Below are 20823 nucleotides of genomic sequence, written 5' to 3'. Positions count from 1 at the left end.
GGGGTGTCCTCAACAGTCTGTCAACAGCATCACTGGGCACAGCCTTGCTTCTGCCAAGGAGGGGTGAGTTTTTTCCACCAGGTAAGGATTAAACAGGGAAGCCGAGGGGCTTCTCATCTCCCCTTGGATTGGGACTGGGGTTGGTAGGAATAATCCCTGAACACCATCTCTGTCCCTCAGCTGGGTTAAGCTGAGGCTTCAGCTTTGTGCTAGCATGGGATCAGCCGTAGCAAGGGCAAAGGGGTGTCAGAGCACAGCTCCTCCTGGATCTTCTAGCTCTTGCTGCTGGAACCATCCAGCAGAAGAGTGACTTAATAGGAAAATCTGTCAAAGGTACTAAGAATAGCAGAAAACCCTAAAAGTTAAAAGCATTACAAAGTCCCATTCTCAAAGGCAAATGCTGACTGTGTTAAGTCCTTAGGGGTGAACTGCACTCCACAGAGGCAGCATTATTTCTGTGGCTGGTGAGTGGGCACAGAGTGCTCAGCTGTGGCAGTGGTGTTGGGGGAAGAATCTGCAGCTCATTACACTGATGCACCCCGACTCGCTGAGTAGCCAGAGCTTCAGCCCGTGTTCAGCCTGTTGCTAGCCTCTCTGGCGCATACTTCTGTGAAATCTGCCCCTCTTCTGTGCTGCCTGTTCTTCCCTGCAAGACAAGTTACTCAGCCCTTCCTCAGCTTGTCGCTTCCTCTCGCAATCTGCTCCTGCCGCAGCCAGATGGTCTGTGCTCGCCCACACGCCATGCAGCACCTTCAGCTCCCCGCGCTTGGATGAGGCGCTCGGCTGACCCGCTGCTGGTCAGGGCTGTAAAGCAGCCCTGGGGAGAGGGTAAACATTCAGGTGCTGTGGTGGGAGGCAAGCTGGGTGTGACACGGTGTTCAGAAGGATGCTTGGGGTCTGCTGGATGGCCTGGATTGTGTGGGAGGGGAGGCTCTCTGGCCAGATCCCTGTGAGCTCTCCGTACAGGACTTCAGCCCAGTGCCTCAGCTTCTGACGCCTTCGTGCTGAAAACTCACTCGTGCTTGTTTCAGATTTGGGTTTATTGGAAACTTTCAAGGCATATACAGGATTTAAAAATGATCCCGTACAATGGATAACAGTAAACTGTCATCTTCCTCGCATTGCCCAAGTACTCTCCATACTGCCAAATCATTTTTGGAGAGAACTTTGCCTATCTTGTGAGGGGGAAGTGACTCCAGATTCCTCCCTTATGCTATTGCTGAGAGAAGACACACTGTACCTTCCCTGCATTACTATATCTGCACTGTGCTGCAGGTTAAGGCTCAAGAATCATGAGAAACCTTTTTCTGTTTGAGCTTATGTAAAAGCACTTTAAATACATACATATATATTTTTTTGGTGTTATTTGTGGTGTTGGATCAAGTAGAAGGGCTTATACAGACTTGCACAATCCATCTTTAAGTACTACAGTTGACCAGCATGGGAAATGTTTAATTGATGGACGTGAAGCCAGAGGGTCGTGAACTTGGAATAAACACTTGTACCCAAAATCAAAGCACTCTGCTTGTGAACTGGCCAGCACAGTAAATTAGTCTGTGCCGTGTAAAAGCATCCAGGTTTTAGATTCTAGGTTTTAGATGGTCTGTATGTGATGCTGTAACCTGGACTGTTAGTAAATACGATTTGCATAAATGGCTCTTCCCTCGCTTTCTCTGATCTGCGCTTCCCTGGCACAGGTAGCCAGAAGCTGTTCTCTGGGTGGCCAAGTTCACAGCAGGGGTTAGCAGGGATCAGCTGACAGTGAAGTCTGTTTGCTCTACGATCAAGCTGTCGCCCTACAGAGTCCTGGCACCAGAGAAGCACCAGGTTTCTGCTTAATAGGTACACTTTAGTTCCGTGCCTCCTGTGATGGAGGAATGTTTGTGTCAGTGCCGCAGCTCTGCACGAAAAAAGGTCCCAGAAACCCCAGTGGAGATCTCACACCAGGAGGACGTTGTGGGCAAGAGCCCCTTCAAGTCAAAGTGAAATCATCAAAGTAGGTTCCATATGCGCTTGGGTTGGTCTGGCTGGTTTCTTCTGTTACATTTGGAAGTCGGGGAGAATTTCAGCTACTCTCCTTCGTAGCTGGTTCCTCCTTTCCTCCCTCTCCCTTTCCTTTCTCATCAGTAACGGGTACTGCCTCCAAGCTTTGAATGCATTCAGCATGAGTCTCCTAAATGAAAAGAGGGAAGCACAGAACGATGTGATGACGCAAAGATGTATACGTAACATGCCAGGTAATCAAAGCATAACTTCTATTTGAGAGGGAATTCCCCTAAAATGCTTCATTTTTAAAGAATAAGCAGTCTCTGAAAACAGTTTCTTCAGGAGAAGCACAAATGGAAGATGCAGACTTGCTCGGCTCAGATCAACTACTCGGGGAGGCGGGCAGCTGGGCCCTATTTCTTACCTGACTTTTAGCACCCCACCGAAGGTGCCTTGCCCTAGGTTCCCATATGGCAACAGGGAGCAACAGTCTTCCTGGGCTGAATTCTCCCTGCCTCCTCCACTTTGCTGGTTTGTTGGATTAAACCAGGCCCTGTTTTGACCTTACGGACTAAGCAAGCTAGAACAGGTTCATTATAGCCCATGAGGTGAATTTAATATAATTCTTCCTTCAAGGTGCTGCATGTCCTGTTTGGGCTATAGCACAGGCACAGCCTACTCATGACTGCGTGCAGCTGACGTGCTTTCGTGGTCAGGTAGGTGAACAGGTTTGTTTTCTGCTGAACCTTGATAATAGCTCTTCCTGTTAAAATGCACAGCTAATGCAGTCATGGGATAAAGAACCGAGTGCATCCAGCTCCGGCTGTGATCAATAGAACTGTCTGCTCTAGTTCTGCCTGCCAAACCAGGCTGATGGTGGCAGAAAACACAAAATTCCCTAAGTAGGTTTTCTAAGTTTATCAACTTTGGATTTGTAAACCAAATCACCCACAGCAGACAAAACAATACGGTGTAATTCCTGCACAATTCCTGCTTGTTATAATTGCACTTAAAGGTTTTCCTAAGGCAGCTTTTAGCAGAAGCTACATAGCCAGATCTGCTAATCAGCTTAGAAAGTTTCAGCCACTTAGCAGCTTTCACTGTATTCTCTTTCAGCAGATTTAAAAGTCCTGTGAAGGATATGACTGAACTTCTTTTTCCAGGCTGTTTGGAAATTTCTACCATAACCCTATGCTGATGTTGTCTATGCACATGACAGAAACAAAATGCCAGCAGCATATAACCCATTTCACATGTTCCTGGGGAGCAGATCATTGCTCTGTCAAGAGCAGGGTCTCTAAAGTATTGTATGGGGTAGAATTAGACCCAAGTAAAAAGAACTGCTGGCAAGGGAATGCACTCACTTGTCGCTATGTTCAGTAGCAGTCGTCAGTTTCTCCCTTAAGGTGTCTTTTTCCTCCATGACCAGATCAAACCATGCCCAGAAGAATTTCCTCTTGAGGCAGGCTGCACGGAGCGTATTCGCTCTCTCTTCTAGACTGGCCATATAATCCTTGTACTGGGGAAGGAAGACAACGAGGTGAGAATGGCTTCTTTCTCCCACCCCCAGCCCAATAAACACATACAGAAGATGCCTGTGGGGGACAACACAGACAATAGTGGAGGAAAATCAGCAGGGAGCAAGGGAAAAGGAAGAATGTGGAAGTGGGGAACAGTATGTAGGAGAGTGTCCTGGGTTGCGGAGGACGATGGAGGGTGGAGAGCTGAAAGAAGGCTTCTGAGGAAGGGAATGGGGTGGTGCTGGAATAAGGACAGAGCAAGCCAGCAAAGTTTGAGCTGTACATGTGTAGAGTGGTGGTGGTGAAGAGAAAGCATGGCAGAGGCTGGCTCCCCGGTATCATTTTTCCACTGGGGTGCAGGCAAACCTTTAGCCAGTTCCTGAAGCTTTGTCTGAGCAACGTGTGGGAATAGAAGTTCTCAGCCCGAGACACCTTCTCTGAAAGGCTGCTCTGGGTGTGCTGGAGCCAAGTCATCAGGCATTTCCTCTGCAGGCCCAGGCAGTGGTGCCTCTCGGCCACCTGAGCAGAGCAGAGAGAAGGCAGCTCATTATCTGGACTAGCAACTACATAAGCCTCAGCTACTGAATGCTGGCTATGCTAGAAAATTACCTCAGCTTTTGGGAGCCCCTAAATTGCAGATGTCTGACAGCTGGAATACCTTACAGCGTTAAGTTACCACAAAGAGGGAACTCCTAGAGACCATCCCTTTGAATTAGACATGCAGTTTGACCTGTTGTGAATGGAGCAGAGGCACGGCCTAATGGTTCAGTCCAACCTGCTCCCTAGGGCTGAACAGCAGGACAGCCTTACAGAGCAGCTGCTCTCCCCCTGGTTCATCCCAGCCGGGTGCCTGCGTGCATTCGGTTGAGCTCTTCAGTAGCTGCAGCTCCAGTGACTTAAATGGAAGCTTGCCAGCTTAGCCTTGGGCTTTGGCTACATTTTCGGGATACAGTTGAGTGCCATTAGTCTCCTTCTGATAAGGCATGCCAACTCATTCACGTAGAGAAATGTTTCAGGAGCAATATTTGTGTGTCACGGTCTCAGAAGCTACTAGCTACTCTGCACTGAAGGCGTGGCCAGGCCAGAACAGATCCCTGGATTGTCACCTGTGGCACCTTACCTCTAGCAGTGGCCAACTGTGCTCCAGCACTGACTTGAGGCAGAAGGAAGGCCCGAGTGATGGCCTGGGGTTAACAACTAACTACAACACCTTAGAATTATCTGATTAGCTTCGCTGTGATGCAAAAGAACTGGCAGGCTCACATCATAAAATTTCAGTTTATTTTTTTGGCTGTTTCGTACTAAACTAACTCCCACTGTGTTACTGGCATCAAGTCAAGTGGCGGTTAATACTGCAGACGAGTGTAGGCTAACAAAAGATGACTTCTCATTAGATTGAAATTCATTCCTTTCTCTGTCCTCTTGGTTCCTGCTTAATCAGCTGTAAATGAGGAGGCCACCCTTGTGGGTTTTTGATGACCTTTCATGATTATTGTCGGATGAGCTGATTTAAAGCACTAATGTAGGGCAGGGTGTGCAAGGAGAATTTTTGCTTTGCCATTTCTACCCAGCTTAAGAGCCCATTAAGGTTTGTGCTACCTTCTGCATCCATTCTTTTTCCCTTCCTCCCATGGTGGCAGTCCTTTCCTTTATCCTCAGCACTTACCACCAAGTTTTCCTTGGCTTGCTCCCTCAGCCTCTTCCATGGCACCATTCCCAATTTTCTCAGCAGGACGCTTTCATAGTGATCTCTGGCCTTCTTCTGGAGCTCCTGTTCTCTTTCCAGCCTCCTCTGCTTCTCCAGTTCTTTCTGCAATACAACGAGCAGCACTTTTAATTCAGCCTGCATGAAATGAACATTAAGCTTTTCATATTGGAGTTGAAGGTCCTGATCTCATGGGAAATGGGGATCTGCATCATCATTAGCAGTGCAGATCAGGCATGACCCAGCGAATTAGAACCTGTTTTCCTAGGCCCTGTGTGAATGTATGGCCTTCCCTCAGTACCACAGTTTTTGGTGTTACTATCATATCGTCCCTGTAATCCGTGGCTACCAGCAGGGCTGATGTAGCAACAACTTTCTTTTGATGGGCCTTCATCCACGTTAGGAAGGGTGCCTTGGTGAGCTCAAGTAGGGTAGCTTTCTACGTCTATAAAATTAGATTGAAAACCTGTACAGAAATGATTCTGAGTTTATGCATGGAATCTAGCTTAAATAGCAGGGAAGGTATGTGGGTATTATATAACTGTACGATATTATTTTTGACTGAGACTCAGAGATGAAGGTCAAACATCCTAAAACACTCAGTGCAAGTAGAACAGCCCTTGTAGGTCAAATTCCAGTAGGATTTCAAGTGTGGTGCTATTTGGGTTATTAGTGTAGCTCATTTGCAAGTAACAAGAATGACATGGGGCTATTCCTAGGCTGCTGGATACTGTTAGCTCCAAGGAGAGGCTGCTGCTAATTCTTCATCTGGAAGGTTGCCCTGCATAGATCTCTCAGGCTTGTTTACTGCTAAGTTGTGTGTTTGTGACTGGTATCACTGTGTCTGCTGGAAGAGGATACTGTACTCTAGCTCAACTCTACTCTACTGTAGCTCGACAGTGGATGTCCACCAGCTGGGACCTCTAGTCCTGCTGCTGAGATGGGGACAGCACACACTCCACAGCACGTTCAGGCCGCAGCCCTTTTACTACTGTCCCTAAAAAAGGGGGAGGTGGTGAGCTGATACAGCTGGTGCTGTGCAGTGGAACTCTGCTAACAAGGACCTTCAGTTCACAGCCCTGGCTGCTGCCTCAGTGTTAGCAGGTAACGGCTCCTCTTCCCTATCCCTGTTAGGTGGGGGAGACAGCTGGGGTGTTTGGGCACCTGCTTCTGTAGCCTCCTCTCCTCCCGTCTTTTCTCCTGCTGAGCTTCCTTTTCCTCAGCCTCCCTCTTCTGACGTGCTTCTTCTTCAGCCTTCATCTGGGCCTTGAAATGGAGAAAATGGAGGAAGATAAAATTTAGTCCAGTGTATGTGACCTTTTTGGAGAACACAGGCCTCTAAATTTTCCCAGACAAGCAGAATTCTAGTATTGACCAGAACCTGAAACTTCAGAAGGAAGCAGACTGTCACATACTAGACATGATCTGCACTGAACAATGAACTGTGGAAGAGAAGGGGATGAGGGCGTGTGCTTTCTGCTACCTGTATGTGGCCATCTTTCTTTGCCCTAAGTTACAGTACTTACCTGCTCTTCTACTAAAACACTTAAAACCATACCCCAGGTTATTTATTGGTAACATGATTGCTTAAATAAGTACTGAACCACTGGGCTCTGCTCTGAAGTTTTACATCTGCATGTTAAAGAGCATTACAGGTGCTCACATGTTTTTCCCCGAATACTGAAGACCAAAGGAGCTGTTTTACTTCAGCACTGGATATACGTGGTACATGTGTAAATACAATATCCTGCTCTGAACGTTCACCTATTCCCCTTGCAAACCTCAACCTGCTTTCGTTCCACAAAGTTCTTGTTCTTGGTGTATGCATCAAAGGCCAAAAACCCACACAATTATGCATGATTATAATGACTGTGCTTCTTCCAGTCTCTATAATCATGGCAGCAGTAGCTGAGGAAACCTAACCTAACGCTTGTCTGCCCACCCTATGGTTGAAGTGTTCTCTACAGTTTGTTTAATCTTCCTAGTATGCATGCACATCCTTTTTCCTTGGAGGAGAAATACTGATTATTTTAGGACCCCAGTTCTGAGCTTTCTAATCCTAATGCAAATTAGTATTGATATTCTCAGTAACAGATTAATGCCGTAAGCTAAGAAGGCTCCTGCCTGATGCCTATCACAGAATGTCTATATGAACTACGCAAATATTGTCAATATCTTCCCTTTTCAGAAGAGATTTGCGAGAAACCGAGATGCAGCATTTTTACTAGGTCAGGCTGCACGTCCTCAAGCTGCACGTGACCTGAGAGGAAAGGAGAAGAGGGAAAACACACAGTTTGCTAGGTCCAGGCAGGTGGATTTCAATTCCACTCTTCCCATCCTTGGCAATGACAGTCATAGCCATGAGGTAGGCGTGAAAGAGGTGGTGGAGGGGGTGGTAAGGGAAGCTGCTTCTAGAGTTGTAGCAGCAAGCATCAACAAGAAATGTCTGTCCGTGATATGGCAGGGCCAGTGGGGTCATTTTTTGATGTATGCTGGGCATCTGCTTTCTCACAAGCCACAAAACTCCTCATTTGGCTAAAGAGCCTCTTCCCGGTTCACAACTTCATGGTGTTAAAATAGCATTTCTTATGACTGGAATAGCATGAGAGAGTCTTTGTTTCATTTTCCACTGTCCTTACCAGTTTCTCCTCTTCTCTTTGTTGTTTGGCTTCTTCTAATTTCCTCCTTCGTTCTGCCCGCTGAATCGCTCTCTCCTCCATAGCTACAGAAGTGGAAACAACAAAAGGACATACGGCTTAGTGCAAATGAGCTATAGGATAACGGCACAAGCTTGGTGAACGGGAAGGGTGACCCCTTCTCTCTTCTGCCAGCTTCCCTCTGCTGCCTCTTATGGCTGGCAGTTTCACAAATGAGGAACCCACAAACTCAATTTTAAGACTCAGGACTCCACCCTCCTTGGTTGACAGTCACAGCCTGGATTATAAAAGGAGCTGTGTCCGCAAGTTTTATCTCTTCATCCCCTTGATTGAGTGCTGAGGCTCAGGGCACCTGTTTTAGCCACCATCACAATGAGGTCTCCAGGAAGCCCCAGCTGTTTATTTAAAGAGCGATTTCAGGATGAAAAACATCCCTGCCACGGTGACACACAGGAACTCGGTCCTTTTAGCGAGAAACTACTACTTAATGCTGCTTTGGGGAGCCGAGTTGCAATGCTGCAGTCTTTCTGGCTGTCTCTGAAGGTGTTAGTCTGACCTCACAGAACACGCAGCGGGCCTGAGAAGCTGTGCTTGCTTCTCTTGAAGTCACAAACAAAGCACAGGCTGGAGCCATCCATAAATGGAGGGGTATTTAATTGCTTTGACCACAATAGGTTTCCTCAAGTTCTTTTTCCCCTTCAGCTGTGCCAGGATTCTCTGCCAAGGGAAAATCATCTTGAGATGACTTTGCACTGAACTACTTAGGGATCTTCAAGGAAAAGCACTTGAGTGCTCTGAAAATACTCTTACTGTCCCCAAGCTGTACAGAGCTCAGGCAATCAGTGAGTGATGGCTTGTACTAGGTAGCGTGGGAGCTGAACACAGTCAGTTACTGAAAGTGATCTATTAATGCACAGCAATCAGGGCCAACAAGCTCTGGTGATCCCAAGACTCATAAAACATCACCACAATCACCTACCAGTCTTTTCTGCAGGCTGTGATTCCCCCTAGGTTGATAGAGAAGAATATAACCTAGGGATATAGCAGAACCTGATCCTAATTTACTCTGTGATGAGGCTGCTTTCCATGTTTAATGTGCATTTGCTGTTCTAGCATGGCTAGAGAAGGGGAGCTACCTCACAGATGGGAAGGATCTGGAGCTCCTTCCCCAGCCTACCTGCTGTTGTCTCACAAAATCTTGGGTAGGCTTTTCATTATCTTGGAAATCTCGATACCTCTGTCAAAGGTAGGTGAAAATGAGCAGTCAGCGTAAGTGTTGATTGGATGGGCAATGACGGGAGTAAAACTGACAGCAAAATGAGCTGTAGAGCTTCTTGTCACACCAGAAACAGTCACAAGTGTTAGAAGTAACGGCTACCACAACGTTCTGAGCATTGACTTGGGGTGCTTGTGGTGGCCAAGGTTGTACAGATGCCTGACGTGGCCATGAAAACAACTCACTCTCTCATAGCACTGGTCAGAGGCGAAGAAAGAGAAGTTTCCAGATGAGCTGTTGAGGAAAGTGGTGTGGCATGGTCTTTGCTACCAAGAACAATACCTTTCAGTACGGGATGAGCTGAGGTCAGCTGGGTGGAGGGCCTCCTGCCTTGTGTTGCTGCCCTGGTGTTCTGGGACCTGTGAGAAAGAGGCAGGCTGTGAAAAGGAAGAGTGAAGACATCGATCAGTGAGCTCGGTCAAACCATGTCTCACACCTACTACCTGAGACTGAGAAACACGCCTTGTAGTTTCTACCCTTCACTGTGCTACATTTTCATTGTGGGCCCCTGAAATATGTTTCTTCTGCCTGAAACAGGATTAACGATGCATCCTTACAAAGAAGATGAGTACCCTGAGCTGCTGCATGTTGTGAAATATGGAGTATGACAGTTTCTCTCTTTTTTTCCTAACTAAATCCCTGCTGCTATTACGGGTAACACTCCGGTGCTGTTGTTTCTAAGTGGGCTCTGCGTGGATCACGTGGTGTCAAGTCAACGCAAAACACAGAGGATGAGAACTGTGGCGAGACCAACACTAGGCCGCAGGTAAGAGGCACAGCAGATAGCACTAGTATGACTGAAAGGGTTCCTGGCAAATTCTGGCTCAACTTGGGTAGAAATGAGAGATGATGACTACCTGATCCTGCTCTACCAAGGGGGCTTATACCTCAAAGGGGTGGCATTGCACTTGGATTGTTTTCCGCTCTCCGTTTTTAACTCCCTGGTTTGTGAGGTAGAGTTGTTAAGTGCCTGGGTTACTGCCATGGCTTGTGCTGCCTCTTCTTTTGCTCTGCTCAGCCTCTGATTTTCCTGCAGTTCAAGGATCAGCTCTTGCTGTTTCTGAAGCTGCTGCCTCTGCTCCTCGATCAGACGTTGCTGGAAGGCGTAGCGGTGCTCAAAACAGCTACCATAAGCAGGGGTTGGCCTGGGGCTGGGTGCCTGAAACTGCTGGGGGAGTGTGGCTGTTTGATTCTTGTACGTAGCCAGGTCCTGGGCATTCAGGGCTGCATGTTTTAGGGTGATCTGCCAGGCAAATTTGGGTTTTCTGTTGGAATGAGATGTGTGAGCAGCATCCCAGCAAGAGCGGTCCCTGGTCTGGTCAGGTTCTTCCTGTATGAGGCGTGTTTCAGTTGGCTGGGAAAGAAAAAAAAGAAAAAGGAAGATCTGGCATTAATTGAAATCAAGCTCTCTTTTGCCCTTTCCACATTAATAAGTGTTTCTTGAACGAAAAATCTAGTGATGGGCCTGAAAAGTAGGGCAATCTCAGCTTCACAATCTTCATCCAGTTCCTAGCCAAGGCGGAGGGACCCAGTTATGCACATAATTGGCAGGGTGTTGGGAAAAAACTGTTACGAAGCTGTGTGCCATTTCCCTGGGAGGACCAAAATCCTGATCAGGCAAGAGCTCTGGCAGGCATATTATCCCAACCATTCTGTCAGGGAGCACAGGACAGTTCATTTCTCAGGGGTTAGCTCATCTCTCAAGGATTACCATGCTCCCTTTTGGACTCTGTTGTCCCTATGCAATGCTCAGACTGAGAATAAAAGAAAAGCAGTTGTTGAAAATGAAATACAAGTGGTCTACAAGGCTGATCTACTGGACAGTCTCTTTTCAGATGGTAGAACCGTCTACAAAGGGCTGCTTTCTTGCCTCTTCTCCAGCTTAGGTCGAGTATTACCATGAAACTGGTTCACAGTGGGCAGTCAGGCTGTGCCTTCTCAGACACCCCCGTTTGTGTTTTTTTTTTTCTCAGAAGAGGCATCAGATGCCAGCTCTGCTTTCTGATTCCCAGGTCAAACTCCAAATTCAGTCCCATCCTTCCAGCATGAGTTTTTCCCCCACAGCTGAAGGCAAATACAGGCTGTCTAGGATGATTTAAGCACAACAGGAAATCAACTTTCACTGACACTTAAGCAAATGAAAAGCCTGAACTGGAATATGTATGTCAGGATGTATGAGCTCTCATACTGGGTGCTGTTCTACAGGTTTTATAGACAGAAAAGAAAGGCAGGCTCTGACAAGAGACAATTTCAGGAAGCATCCTGATTCTCCTACCTCCTTGTGATGTGCATTATCCCAAGATATCCCCTGACAGCTTTCCCCCCCCCACTTCTGAAGAGCCAGAGAGCTGCACTGCCATGACAAAATCTCGTCACGCAGTCAAACGTTATTCTTTTTCAGTCTAAGCAGGCATCAAAGATGTAAGTAATCTCTCAGCAGAAGTGATCTGGGGGTGGGACGCTCATTGCGACTCAAGAGTACATGAAGGGTTGTTCTCTGGCAGCGTAAGAGATCATTTTATTTTTAAAACTCATCCACTGTCCTTCACGGTTACCTCTGCTCTTTAACAGCTTCCCTCCTGAACAGTAGGCAGATATTTGGGGGTCACCCTGGGCAAAAAAAAAAAAAAAAATTTCCTCTGCTCTTTATTTTGGATGGCACGAAAGCACTTTGTGAGGTTCCTGGGATGCCGATGGACAAAGCTACATGGAAGGCTTTACCTTGTTGTGCTGCAAAACTTGATGCTGGTTTACTTCTGCATCCTGTGGCCCATCCAGGCCACCCTTCCCCAGTGACACCGCCTCCAGCAGCTGTGCCATCTTCCTCTTTGTCTCCTCCCTCTTGAGCTGCAGCTCTCGCTTCTCTGTCTCTGCTTGGCTCCAGCGCTGCCATGCTAGAAAGCAGCAGCGCAGGAGCCGCCGCCGATTATGCTCTGCAGACAGCTGGATTTTCCTGAAGGAGAAAGCACTTTCGTTACAATAGGAGTGAGGCTTCTGTCCAAGCCTGCCTGAAACAACTCCATCAAGCACAGCAATCCAGGCCATAGCATGAGGCCCCTTAACTTCCCAGGTCTTTTTGTTGTTCAGTTCTGGAGGCCCTCCAAAGCTGTAGTGTTTTGACAAGGAGGATTGGGAAGGCAGAGACGGGGGATTTATCCAACAGGTTTAATGAAAGGGACTGGTCAGAATGGCTGTAATACTACTGAAGTAGGAGATACCCTCCTATTATCTGGGGCCCAGAGCAAGCCAAAATGAGATGCCCAGGGAAAATACCTAGAGAGAGAGTTGCAGGCTTGTTGGGAAGTGCTAAAGCTCTAGTTTCTCTTTCCTCCTTTTCATCTGTGCCAAAAGGCCTCCATCAAACTGTAGGTGATGTAGCAATTTTCTCAAAAAGCTTGTGTTTTCCTCCTGCTGGCTAACTGGCAAGCCCCTTTTTTACAACCCTCTGATCAAACGCAGAGTACTGCTGCAGCAGGAGGAACTTCACAGTGCAGGGTCACTACCTGGTTTGGTCTTGGAGATGGTCTTCCAATTGCTGTGTCTCCTGCTGTACTTTTTGGGTCCAAGTATAGTTTCTCCAGGCTCGCAGGGCCTTCAGCTGGCATTTCCAGTCAGCAAGGGCTCTGGCTTTCCCCATTTGAATTCTGTGTTCCAGAACAAGTTTGAACCAAGCAGAGAAATGTCGCTGCAGGCACTGCATGGGAGAGTTTCAGAAAACCAATGAGTCAGGTACAGTCCAACACAAACGCCAATCCTCTCCACCATCCCCCTTATCTGACTTTTGCTTTTGAGGCTCTTTTTAGAATCCCCACTTTCTATAGATGTCTTGAAGGTAAAATAAAATAATGCAGAGCAAAGGCAGCCTTCTGCAAAAGGCAGACTAGAAAGAGAACACCATGGGGTTCCATGCTTTTGAGTGAAACATGCTCAGTTCACCAAGTATAAAAAGGAATAAAATGCGTGAGGAATACAGGAACAGTTTCTAGAGGTAAGAAAGGTGTTTCAAAATTTGGGAAATGCCTACGATTCTATAAACAAGGGCACTTCTGTGGAGAAGAGTTAACAAACAGCTCCGTGGACCAGTTGTTGATTTTTTTTCAACTTAGACAAAACTCAAGACACTTCCCAGTGTGAATTTATGATGTGACCCGAGCTCACCTTCGTTCCAGTAGGAAGCCAAACTATTCCCCTATTGTGTAATTAGACTCGCTGCCTCTGGGAGTGATTTACATTGTACAGAACAGCAATTTGCTATCTAATCTACCCCATAATTCTAGCCCTGCCACTGCAGACGCTGTGCATTTTGATCCTCCAAGTGGGTCAACTCACAGGACTCAGCTGTCCCCCTTTTGTGATAATGCCTTGTAATAATTGCATTCCTCTCAGTCACTGAAATCTCCAAATGAAAACTTACAAAAAAGGACAAAATGTCAACGCATTAGCTATTTCTTTCTGCTTTAAGAAAATAATCAATGTCACCATTGCTTAGCTCGGCTAAGCTGCGGCTTTTCGCATTACGCCAGCTCTAAATTGTTCCGCGACTTCCTTTAGGCTTATCTTCACAGCTTAGACTGGGCTGGAAAGAGGTCGTGGGCTGCTAAACAGTAGCCAAGCTCACATCCAGCAGACTGGGGAGATGCAGTGAGCCAGGGGAGAATCACCATTCAAGCTGAGATTCTTCGATGGGGGAAAAAAAAATCTAGATGTAGAGAAGTAGGCGTTAATGATGACTGTTCTGTTAATTACAAACATTACATGATGGATGGTACACATACTGCACACAGGGAAGTTTATTCCCTTTGCTGAAACCGCCCATATAGGATCATTCAGTACAAAAATCTCTCTTTTAACTGTAAGGATTTGATGCAACACGTTTAACCCAGAGCTGGCTGCAGCATCAGAAATGAGCAGGAGAAATCTCTCTTACTTTCATAAACTCTCAGGGTGAGAAAAAGGGAAAATCCCCACCTTTAGATACCCTAGTGGCGAGACATGGAGAGCAGTTGATTGATGGGAAGCTCCCCTACAATTTAACTACCAGTAAAACCAGTTACTGTTTTCACCCAACCAGCTTCTCCAGCTTAATCTCCCAATAACAGGTAGGTGGGTTCAGGACTCCAGGAAACTTGTGTTTTTATTTCCCTTCAGAGCACTGCTCTTGTGCTGTTTTTCACAACTAGGGGAGTCAAAATCCAGGGAAAAAGATCTTACTTCCTACTAGGAATTACTAAAGGCTATATGTTTGTCCTGAGCTGTTGCAGTCTCATGGAATATTCCCCTGTAGCTGGTGGGAGTGGATGCCCAAGGAACCTGTCGCTGTGTGTATACTGGCGTACTTCAACGTGTGGAGACAACTCAGAAGTCAGCCCAGGCCCTCAGCACTTCTCTTTCCTGTCCCTGCTCCTGTACCAGGGTCTTCAAGGCAACCTTCAAATATCTTCCCATATACACAGTGCCACTCTCTCCCTCCCCACTTCCTTCCTCAGGGGAAAGCAAATCTTGCTCTACAGCTGCTGCCTCTGTACGTCTGCCTGTTCCTCAGCTGCAGAAGCCTTTGTGTTTGCAACTGGAAGTGACATCTTCTCCACAGCTCTAAGTGAAATCTTCCACTAGGTACACCTGAGACCCAGCCTGGGTACGGTGTCTGCAGATTTCTCACTCCTAGTCTTACAATGTACTTCTTGGCCTGCTTTTCTACTTTCCTGATATCACGAGGAGAGCTTAGAAAAAGGAAAAGAAAAATTAAAACTAGGATTTTTTACTTCCATTTTGCAAACAGTACCTGAGGGCAGGAAGTTCAGAGTCTCAGATAAAAGGAAGGTGATGCTTACTCTCTGTTTGTTGGTGTGAATCTTGATCAGCAGCTCCTGAGCCTTTCTCTGTTTCTCCTTTTCTTGCTCTTCTTTCTTCAGGTGCAGGGGCGGCGACACAGTAATAGATACTTCCTGCACTGCTGCCTTCTGGCTTTCTTCTTGTCTCTTCCCCTCCCTGGAAAGTAAGCAAACATCGAGATCTAATGCAATAAGGAAATTACTGTAGTTCAGACCTCACTCCCTTTTTTTGCCAATCCTCAGAGAATGACCTCTAGAAAGCTGCTGATTACTTAAGTTAGCCTTCCTAGAGAACAGCCACATTTCAATAAATTTCAATAAATCCTCTCGCATGAGAAGATTTAGGATCTTAGGGCTGCCTAAGTAAATAAATGGCATCCCTACAAGTCACATCTCTCTGGCAATCCAAGCTCAGCAGAAGCAAAGAGCATCTCTCTGCAGAATTCTTAGCCAACGGCGCACTTTATTCTCCCACAGGAGAGGAAATCTATTAAGTGATAGACGTTCAACATAGACTATTCCAAGCTGGCCAGCGTTTTCATTGTAATTTCATGCATTTTCTTCAGTGCACCGGTTTTCAGGCTGCATTAAACACTGGTAAGGCGGGATGTGGCCACAGAGTTGGAGAGAACACACAGTAGTGCAAGCATGCTCCTACTTCTGTGACTGCGTGTACCTACTGGTAATGGCTGAAGGAAATCTAACATCTTTAGCCTGTTTCCTAATGAAATTCTGCCACTAAAGTCAGCAACAAAGGAGTAAAAGGTATGGGGAGAGTTTGGAGACAGGAAGAGGAAATGTTTTCTTTGGGACCACCACTCCTCTTACGTTTACCAAAAGGAGCTAATAAGGAAGTTGTTCTTCCCCACGGTGCCTTCCATGCCCCTCTCTCCCTCTTACATTCTCCATGCTTCTGCCATGGTTTGCCTTTTCTCAGCCATTTCCTTTCGCAGCTTCACCATTTCCCTCTGGATCTCCTCCTCCTCCATCTTGGCCTTCAGGGCCTTCCTTCTGTCCTCCTCCTGTATTTGGAGCTTGGCCTCAGACAGAATGGATTTCTTCAGGGCCTTTTCTTGCCTCTGCAGCTCTAACGCCTTCTGACGCCTCAGTCGATTTTCTTTCACCTGGGAAGGAAGAAATCAGCGAAAGTCAATGCAGGTGCCAAAAGCTGAAGGATTTGAGGTTTGTTGTAGATTGACAGGGTGGGAAGCATGCAACCCTCTCCGTAGCTGTCACTGACTGGATTGGTTTTGTTTTCTGACCAGCAAAAAACTCCAGTTAGGAGAGCGCGGTTAAACCAATGTTATGTGGTGGGCGCAAACTCAGAGCTGAGGGCCTGGTGGCTTTTCCTGTCAGTCTTCAGACAGGGGGAAAACCTGAAAAGATGAAAGAGTGGAAGTTCACCTCAACAGCAAAAGCTTCCCGTGCAAGCTACTGTGAATGGCTAACACACAAGTGGGAACAGTAACTTTTCAGCTAAACCTTGGAAGAGTATCCTAGGGTATTTGCCTGCAAGTCAGGGATTACTGCAGGCTGGGAGAGAACACCGGGAAGGTATCACTGAGCATTTACCCTAATCCTATAATCCTCAATCTTACATCTTTTAACTGTGCTGCCCTGCCTGCACACCTGCTTGTGTCTGAGCTCCATGGTTATTCGTGGATCTGCAAATTTTTGTCTTCCTTTCGTGTCTTCAAGCCGAAGGTCTGCCAGTATCCTGCAGTTCACAGCTTCGCTCTGCAAAAGATGCTGTAGGTATTCTTGGGCAGAAGAACTTTCCAACTCATGTTCTAGAGAGCTGCACAAGTCTGAAAGGAGGAACTCAGATCAGCTCAAGCTCGTCTGAAATGAATAAACCCCTGTCTCAGATCACAAAGCCTAACGTAATTAAAGGGATCACTTTCCCAGCCTGTGAATGCATTCCTGATGAAAGCAGACACAGTGACTGCACTCCATTTATCCCCAAAGAGTCTTAATCAGTCTCTCATTGAACACACTAGAGCAGCAACGACATTTTGTCCATTTTTTTACTGCCTTGCCTCTGAGCATCTCAAATTGCTGTATAAATTTGACAGGCCTCACGCATACCCAAAAGCAGCAGAAATAAAATTTCTTTTACAAAGGGAGACGACAGATGTTTGTGCAGCCTTACAGCAAGCTGCTGTCAGAGCCGGGGACAAAAATCTTCATCTGTAATCTTATTTTCACAGAGCCCACTCTCCTGGCCTCGGAGACTCGTACCTGTCAGCCCAACAAGCCACGAGGCCTGTCTCCCTTCCCTAGCACGTGCTCAGAAAGGGAGCCAAGAAGGGCTTTGTTGTGCTCTCACCATCAAACCGCTCGTACTTCGGAGTGGCTGGAGAAGGATCTTCTGGGAGGACAGAGCCAGCTTCCGCTTCTCCATCACTCATCAGCTCCAGTTGCAGTTTGGACTTCATCCAGCTACTGAGCAGCTCTCGGGCTATCACAAGGAAAGAGACTGATGATGACTTTACTAGCTTTAAAAATATATGTCTAAGTGTAAACTAGCATGACTCTGTCTCTGGGATGGTTATATCACATGCAGGAAAGACGTTCTAAAATGACTGAAAGCTGATCTGCAACATAAAATGGACTAGGGGTAATAATTCTGTTCTCATCTTCCTGATCTATAAAAGAACAGGAAGAGAAGGTGGCAAACTTTTCCCCTCTCATATAGGTCACAAATGAATTCTTTTCCACCTAATTTTTTTCCACAAGATTCTTTGGACATTTAGAGCGCTCTTGATTATCAAAGCATTTATCTAGGAGATGGAATTCATAGGAAGCAATTCATAACTCAGATAGCTTTTAAATGTTTCACCACTGCACTTGCAGACACTTAAGATATTTTCCACGTGTACAGCCAGGGTTGTCGTTATGTTCAATACAAAAAGAAGCAGTTTGGCCAAATGTTAGCTTCAAGCATACAGGTTAACCTTTGCAAGTACCACAGCTCTACTAACTACTGGGAAGCCTACATTAAAAATCTGCCACAGGGCAAGCTTCAGCAGGGACTACCTGCAGTCAGAAGATGTAACTACAGGAATTCACCCATGATGGATTTGCTACTACTCAGTGAGATAGATGCCTAATACACAACTGGATATGAAGTCCTTTTGTGGACTTTATTTGCAAATTCTCCATGCTCTTCTGCAGAAAAATGCAAAAACTCCTTTTTCAGAGCTCTTACTCAAGAGCAGGGACAGCTAATGTGGCTGCTGCCTCAACAACCCACCTAGACTTGCTGAATGGGTAGCCAAGCTGTTCCTGAAGCAGAACACTGCAAACTGCAAGGCATCGGGAGCACTCCTACAAGAAGCTGAGGCATCCATGCAGCAAGGATGGGCAAAGAGTGGGGATCTCGTCAGCCACTGCAAGGCAAGTCAGCCCTGTGAAGGCACACAGCCTTCAGACAGGATGAACAGCTGCTCAAAGCTCTAGTTCTAACACAAAATTAAGATATTCCCAATGAGTCCTGGTATTTCTAAGGCAGTAAAGCGTTTCTAAACTTCCTTTTTTTTTTTTTTTTTTTTTTTTTTAAGAAAACATAAATTTGATGTTTATTGTCCTTCAAATCACTTTTGTTCTCTATAATCTCTCAGGCCAGCTCAGGAGCAAGGAAGTATATCTGATACGAAAAAGAAGAGAGAAAAACAGCTTATCACTTGGGAATGGAGTTACTTTTTTGACTGTGAAATGTGAGCTTCTCATAACTGGAATAAATGAGTTCTAGCACTTCTCTTATCCATACCTTTCTTTGCAAAATGGAATATGTGCAGGTAATGCCATTAAGTACTATAATAATGGACTCCAGATAAAACTTTCATTTGTGCTTGTAACAATCCTGAGGGACTGGCAAATACGAAAAGGGAAACACTAGCAGAAAAGGACAAACAAAAATAATAAAGAATCATGAGGAAAAAGCAAGCAACTTCTCCAGCAACTGCAAAGACAGCTCCTTTTGAGCCACTATGCTGCATAATGTATTCAGACAGTGCACGGTAAGCAGATATGTGTGCTCTGTGCTATTAGTTGAACTGCTGTTGCTTACAAGTTAAAAAGCTGACCTCTTGTTTTGAAGAGGATGCACTTGGGAGATTTGTCTTCATTTCTTTCTGTACAGCTCAGCGTTGAGTTATAAAAGAATAGTTAACTCTGTTTTTAAAATCCTATCTCCTACACTGCAGATGTATTTCTTGCATGGATGGGAAATCAAATTATTTTTTAAAATGTATTACAGTTTTACTTTCAAATTTCAGTAAGCACTTGTGGCTGCAGACATTACAAAGGGAATATTTAGTTAGCTAATTGGCAAGGAAAGTTTTGCATGAGGATCAAAGGAAAACCACACCATTATTCATAGATGCAAAAATTACACAGGGTCACCCTATTTTCACATCTGTCCTGCTGTCAAAAATCTGTCAGGTAATTTCATCCAGTTTCCTGATGCCCAGCAACTTGTGTTTGACCAGATCTTCAAAGACAGTATTCATCCTTGTCTTGACCTGACACTTCCAGGAGACAGGGAGTTCATCGTTCTCTCAGGTATGCTAATTAAGATCTCCCCTGAACTCCACCAAATTTTCTTTTATGCCTTTGTCCCCTACATGAAAGGCTCCAATCTGTGTTACTGCGAACTGTTTCTTTTGGTCTGCGGCTTTGTAACAGCCTGTTCAGACCAGAACCACAGTGCTGGATCAAGAAGAGTTTGTTTAGGCAGCTTGTGGCAAGCAGTATTTCATCTCACCTTCCTTACAGGCCTCATCATGATCTTGCAGCTGTTCCACAGTTTCCAACCTCGTCACAGGACCACACAGCCCTTGTGGATACCTTGGCTCTTGAAAGGAAAAAGCTTCAGCGATGGCATACTCAGAGGCTTGCTCCACTCTCTTTAAAGAAAGAAAAACATTTCTAATGTTTGATGTATATTCATTTTTAAACTTCCTACATCCACGTTTCTCCTCAGGGGAGAGAGGACAAACATCAGTGGGGCTGGCACACAAGACAGTACGGCTGTTGTAAGAAATAGATTTCTTTTGAAACACATTTCTCCAACTGCTCTTGACTGATTGGAGAAATTTCACTCAGAAATGATTAAGTAATGAGCATTCGTTTGGTAATTACTGCCAATCACAGTGATTGGAGAACACGCTGGGAGAATGCAAACACCCAGCCTGCGGGGGGCTGAACGGAGACTCGCTGAGTTAGTCCCCTGTGACCACCAACTAGGAAAGTTGTATCAGCGTTTTGTCACAACCAGGCTGGCCAGCACGTCCAAAGGATTTTCTGCCCCATATTCATTTCTCTGAGAAGCAGACAGCCCTGACTTGTCAATGTGGTTTCGCACCTAACACCCGCACCCCAGCCAGGGCGTACAACTGTGGGGCATCTTCCCCCGGTGGTAGGGCAACCAGAGCGAGCTGCAACTGCAGCAACATGAGCGGGGCGATGAGGAGGTGGACAGGGGCTCCCACCTGCAGCAGGGAGCAGGTTTGGGGTGGGAGCACTGAGGTACCAAAGGCAACCCAGCAGCGAGCCCCGTGCTGCACCCACGGCTCAGGGGCACCCCGCTCCGGAGCCAGCTGCGAGGGGCTCGCTGCACCTTCACCCAGCGCCCTCAGCGCCGAGTCCCGGCTGGAAGAAAAGCAGAGAATTACAGTCACAAAAATAAACCAAATCAGCCTTTCGCCGCGCACAGACCTGCGGGCGGGCCGGGGCGCTGAGGCGCCGCCAGCTCCACAGCCGCGACATGGCCGCCCGCCGCCCGGCGTGCACCGCGAGGGGGGAGAGGAGGGCAGGCGGCCGCCCTTCCTCTTCCTCCTCCTCC

At 46.5% G+C, this 20823-nt stretch overlaps 2 protein-coding genes across 6 annotated transcripts in view; one reads left to right on the top strand and one right to left on the bottom strand.

The window, feature by feature from the left end:
- The window catches only part of ZDHHC23 (zDHHC palmitoyltransferase 23), a 24946-nt gene extending 7628 nt beyond the window's left edge, over nucleotides 1-17318 (top strand). Inside the window, exons 4-5 of one of the 2 annotated variants that reach the window (XM_072044308.1) lie at nucleotides 2623-2702; nucleotides 3416-3526. In XM_072044308.1, coding sequence (XP_071900409.1) covers nucleotides 2623-2671 — 49 coding nt within the window. In that variant the 3' untranslated portion in view covers nucleotides 2672-2702; nucleotides 3416-3526. Of the gene's footprint in view, nucleotides 1-2622; nucleotides 2703-3415; nucleotides 3527-17185 lie in introns of those variants that run through there. The other variant, XM_027449609.3, reaches the window with a different exon arrangement.
- CCDC191 (coiled-coil domain containing 191) lies at nucleotides 1022-20823 on the bottom strand. 4 transcript variants are annotated; one of them, XM_005020374.5, is made up of 16 exons: nucleotides 20697-20823; nucleotides 19744-19885; nucleotides 17305-17436; nucleotides 16605-16783; nucleotides 15876-16099; nucleotides 14976-15132; nucleotides 12648-12838; nucleotides 11866-12097; nucleotides 10032-10498; nucleotides 9427-9521; nucleotides 7851-7933; nucleotides 6376-6477; nucleotides 5173-5316; nucleotides 3873-4025; nucleotides 3351-3505; nucleotides 1022-2173 (listed from the first exon to the last, which is right to left on the bottom strand). In XM_005020374.5, the coding sequence occupies exons 1-16, from the start codon at nucleotides 20745-20747 to the stop codon at nucleotides 2041-2043; spliced, it is 2640 nt and encodes an 879-aa protein (XP_005020431.5). In that variant the 5' UTR covers nucleotides 20748-20823; the 3' UTR covers nucleotides 1022-2040. The 4 variants fall into 4 exon arrangements, with proteins under 4 accessions (XP_005020431.5, XP_027305403.3, XP_071900361.1 ...); XM_027449602.3 differs by having other exon boundaries at nucleotides 9427-9503; XM_072044260.1 differs by lacking the exons at nucleotides 16605-16783; nucleotides 17305-17436; nucleotides 20697-20823 and having other exon boundaries at nucleotides 19744-19879.

Source organism: Anas platyrhynchos, chromosome 1 (genome assembly GCF_047663525.1).
Source record: "Anas platyrhynchos isolate ZD024472 breed Pekin duck chromosome 1, IASCAAS_PekinDuck_T2T, whole genome shotgun sequence".
NCBI classification, from domain to species: Eukaryota; Metazoa; Chordata; class Aves; order Anseriformes; family Anatidae; genus Anas; species Anas platyrhynchos.
This window is presented reverse-complemented; position numbering and strand designations above follow the sequence as displayed.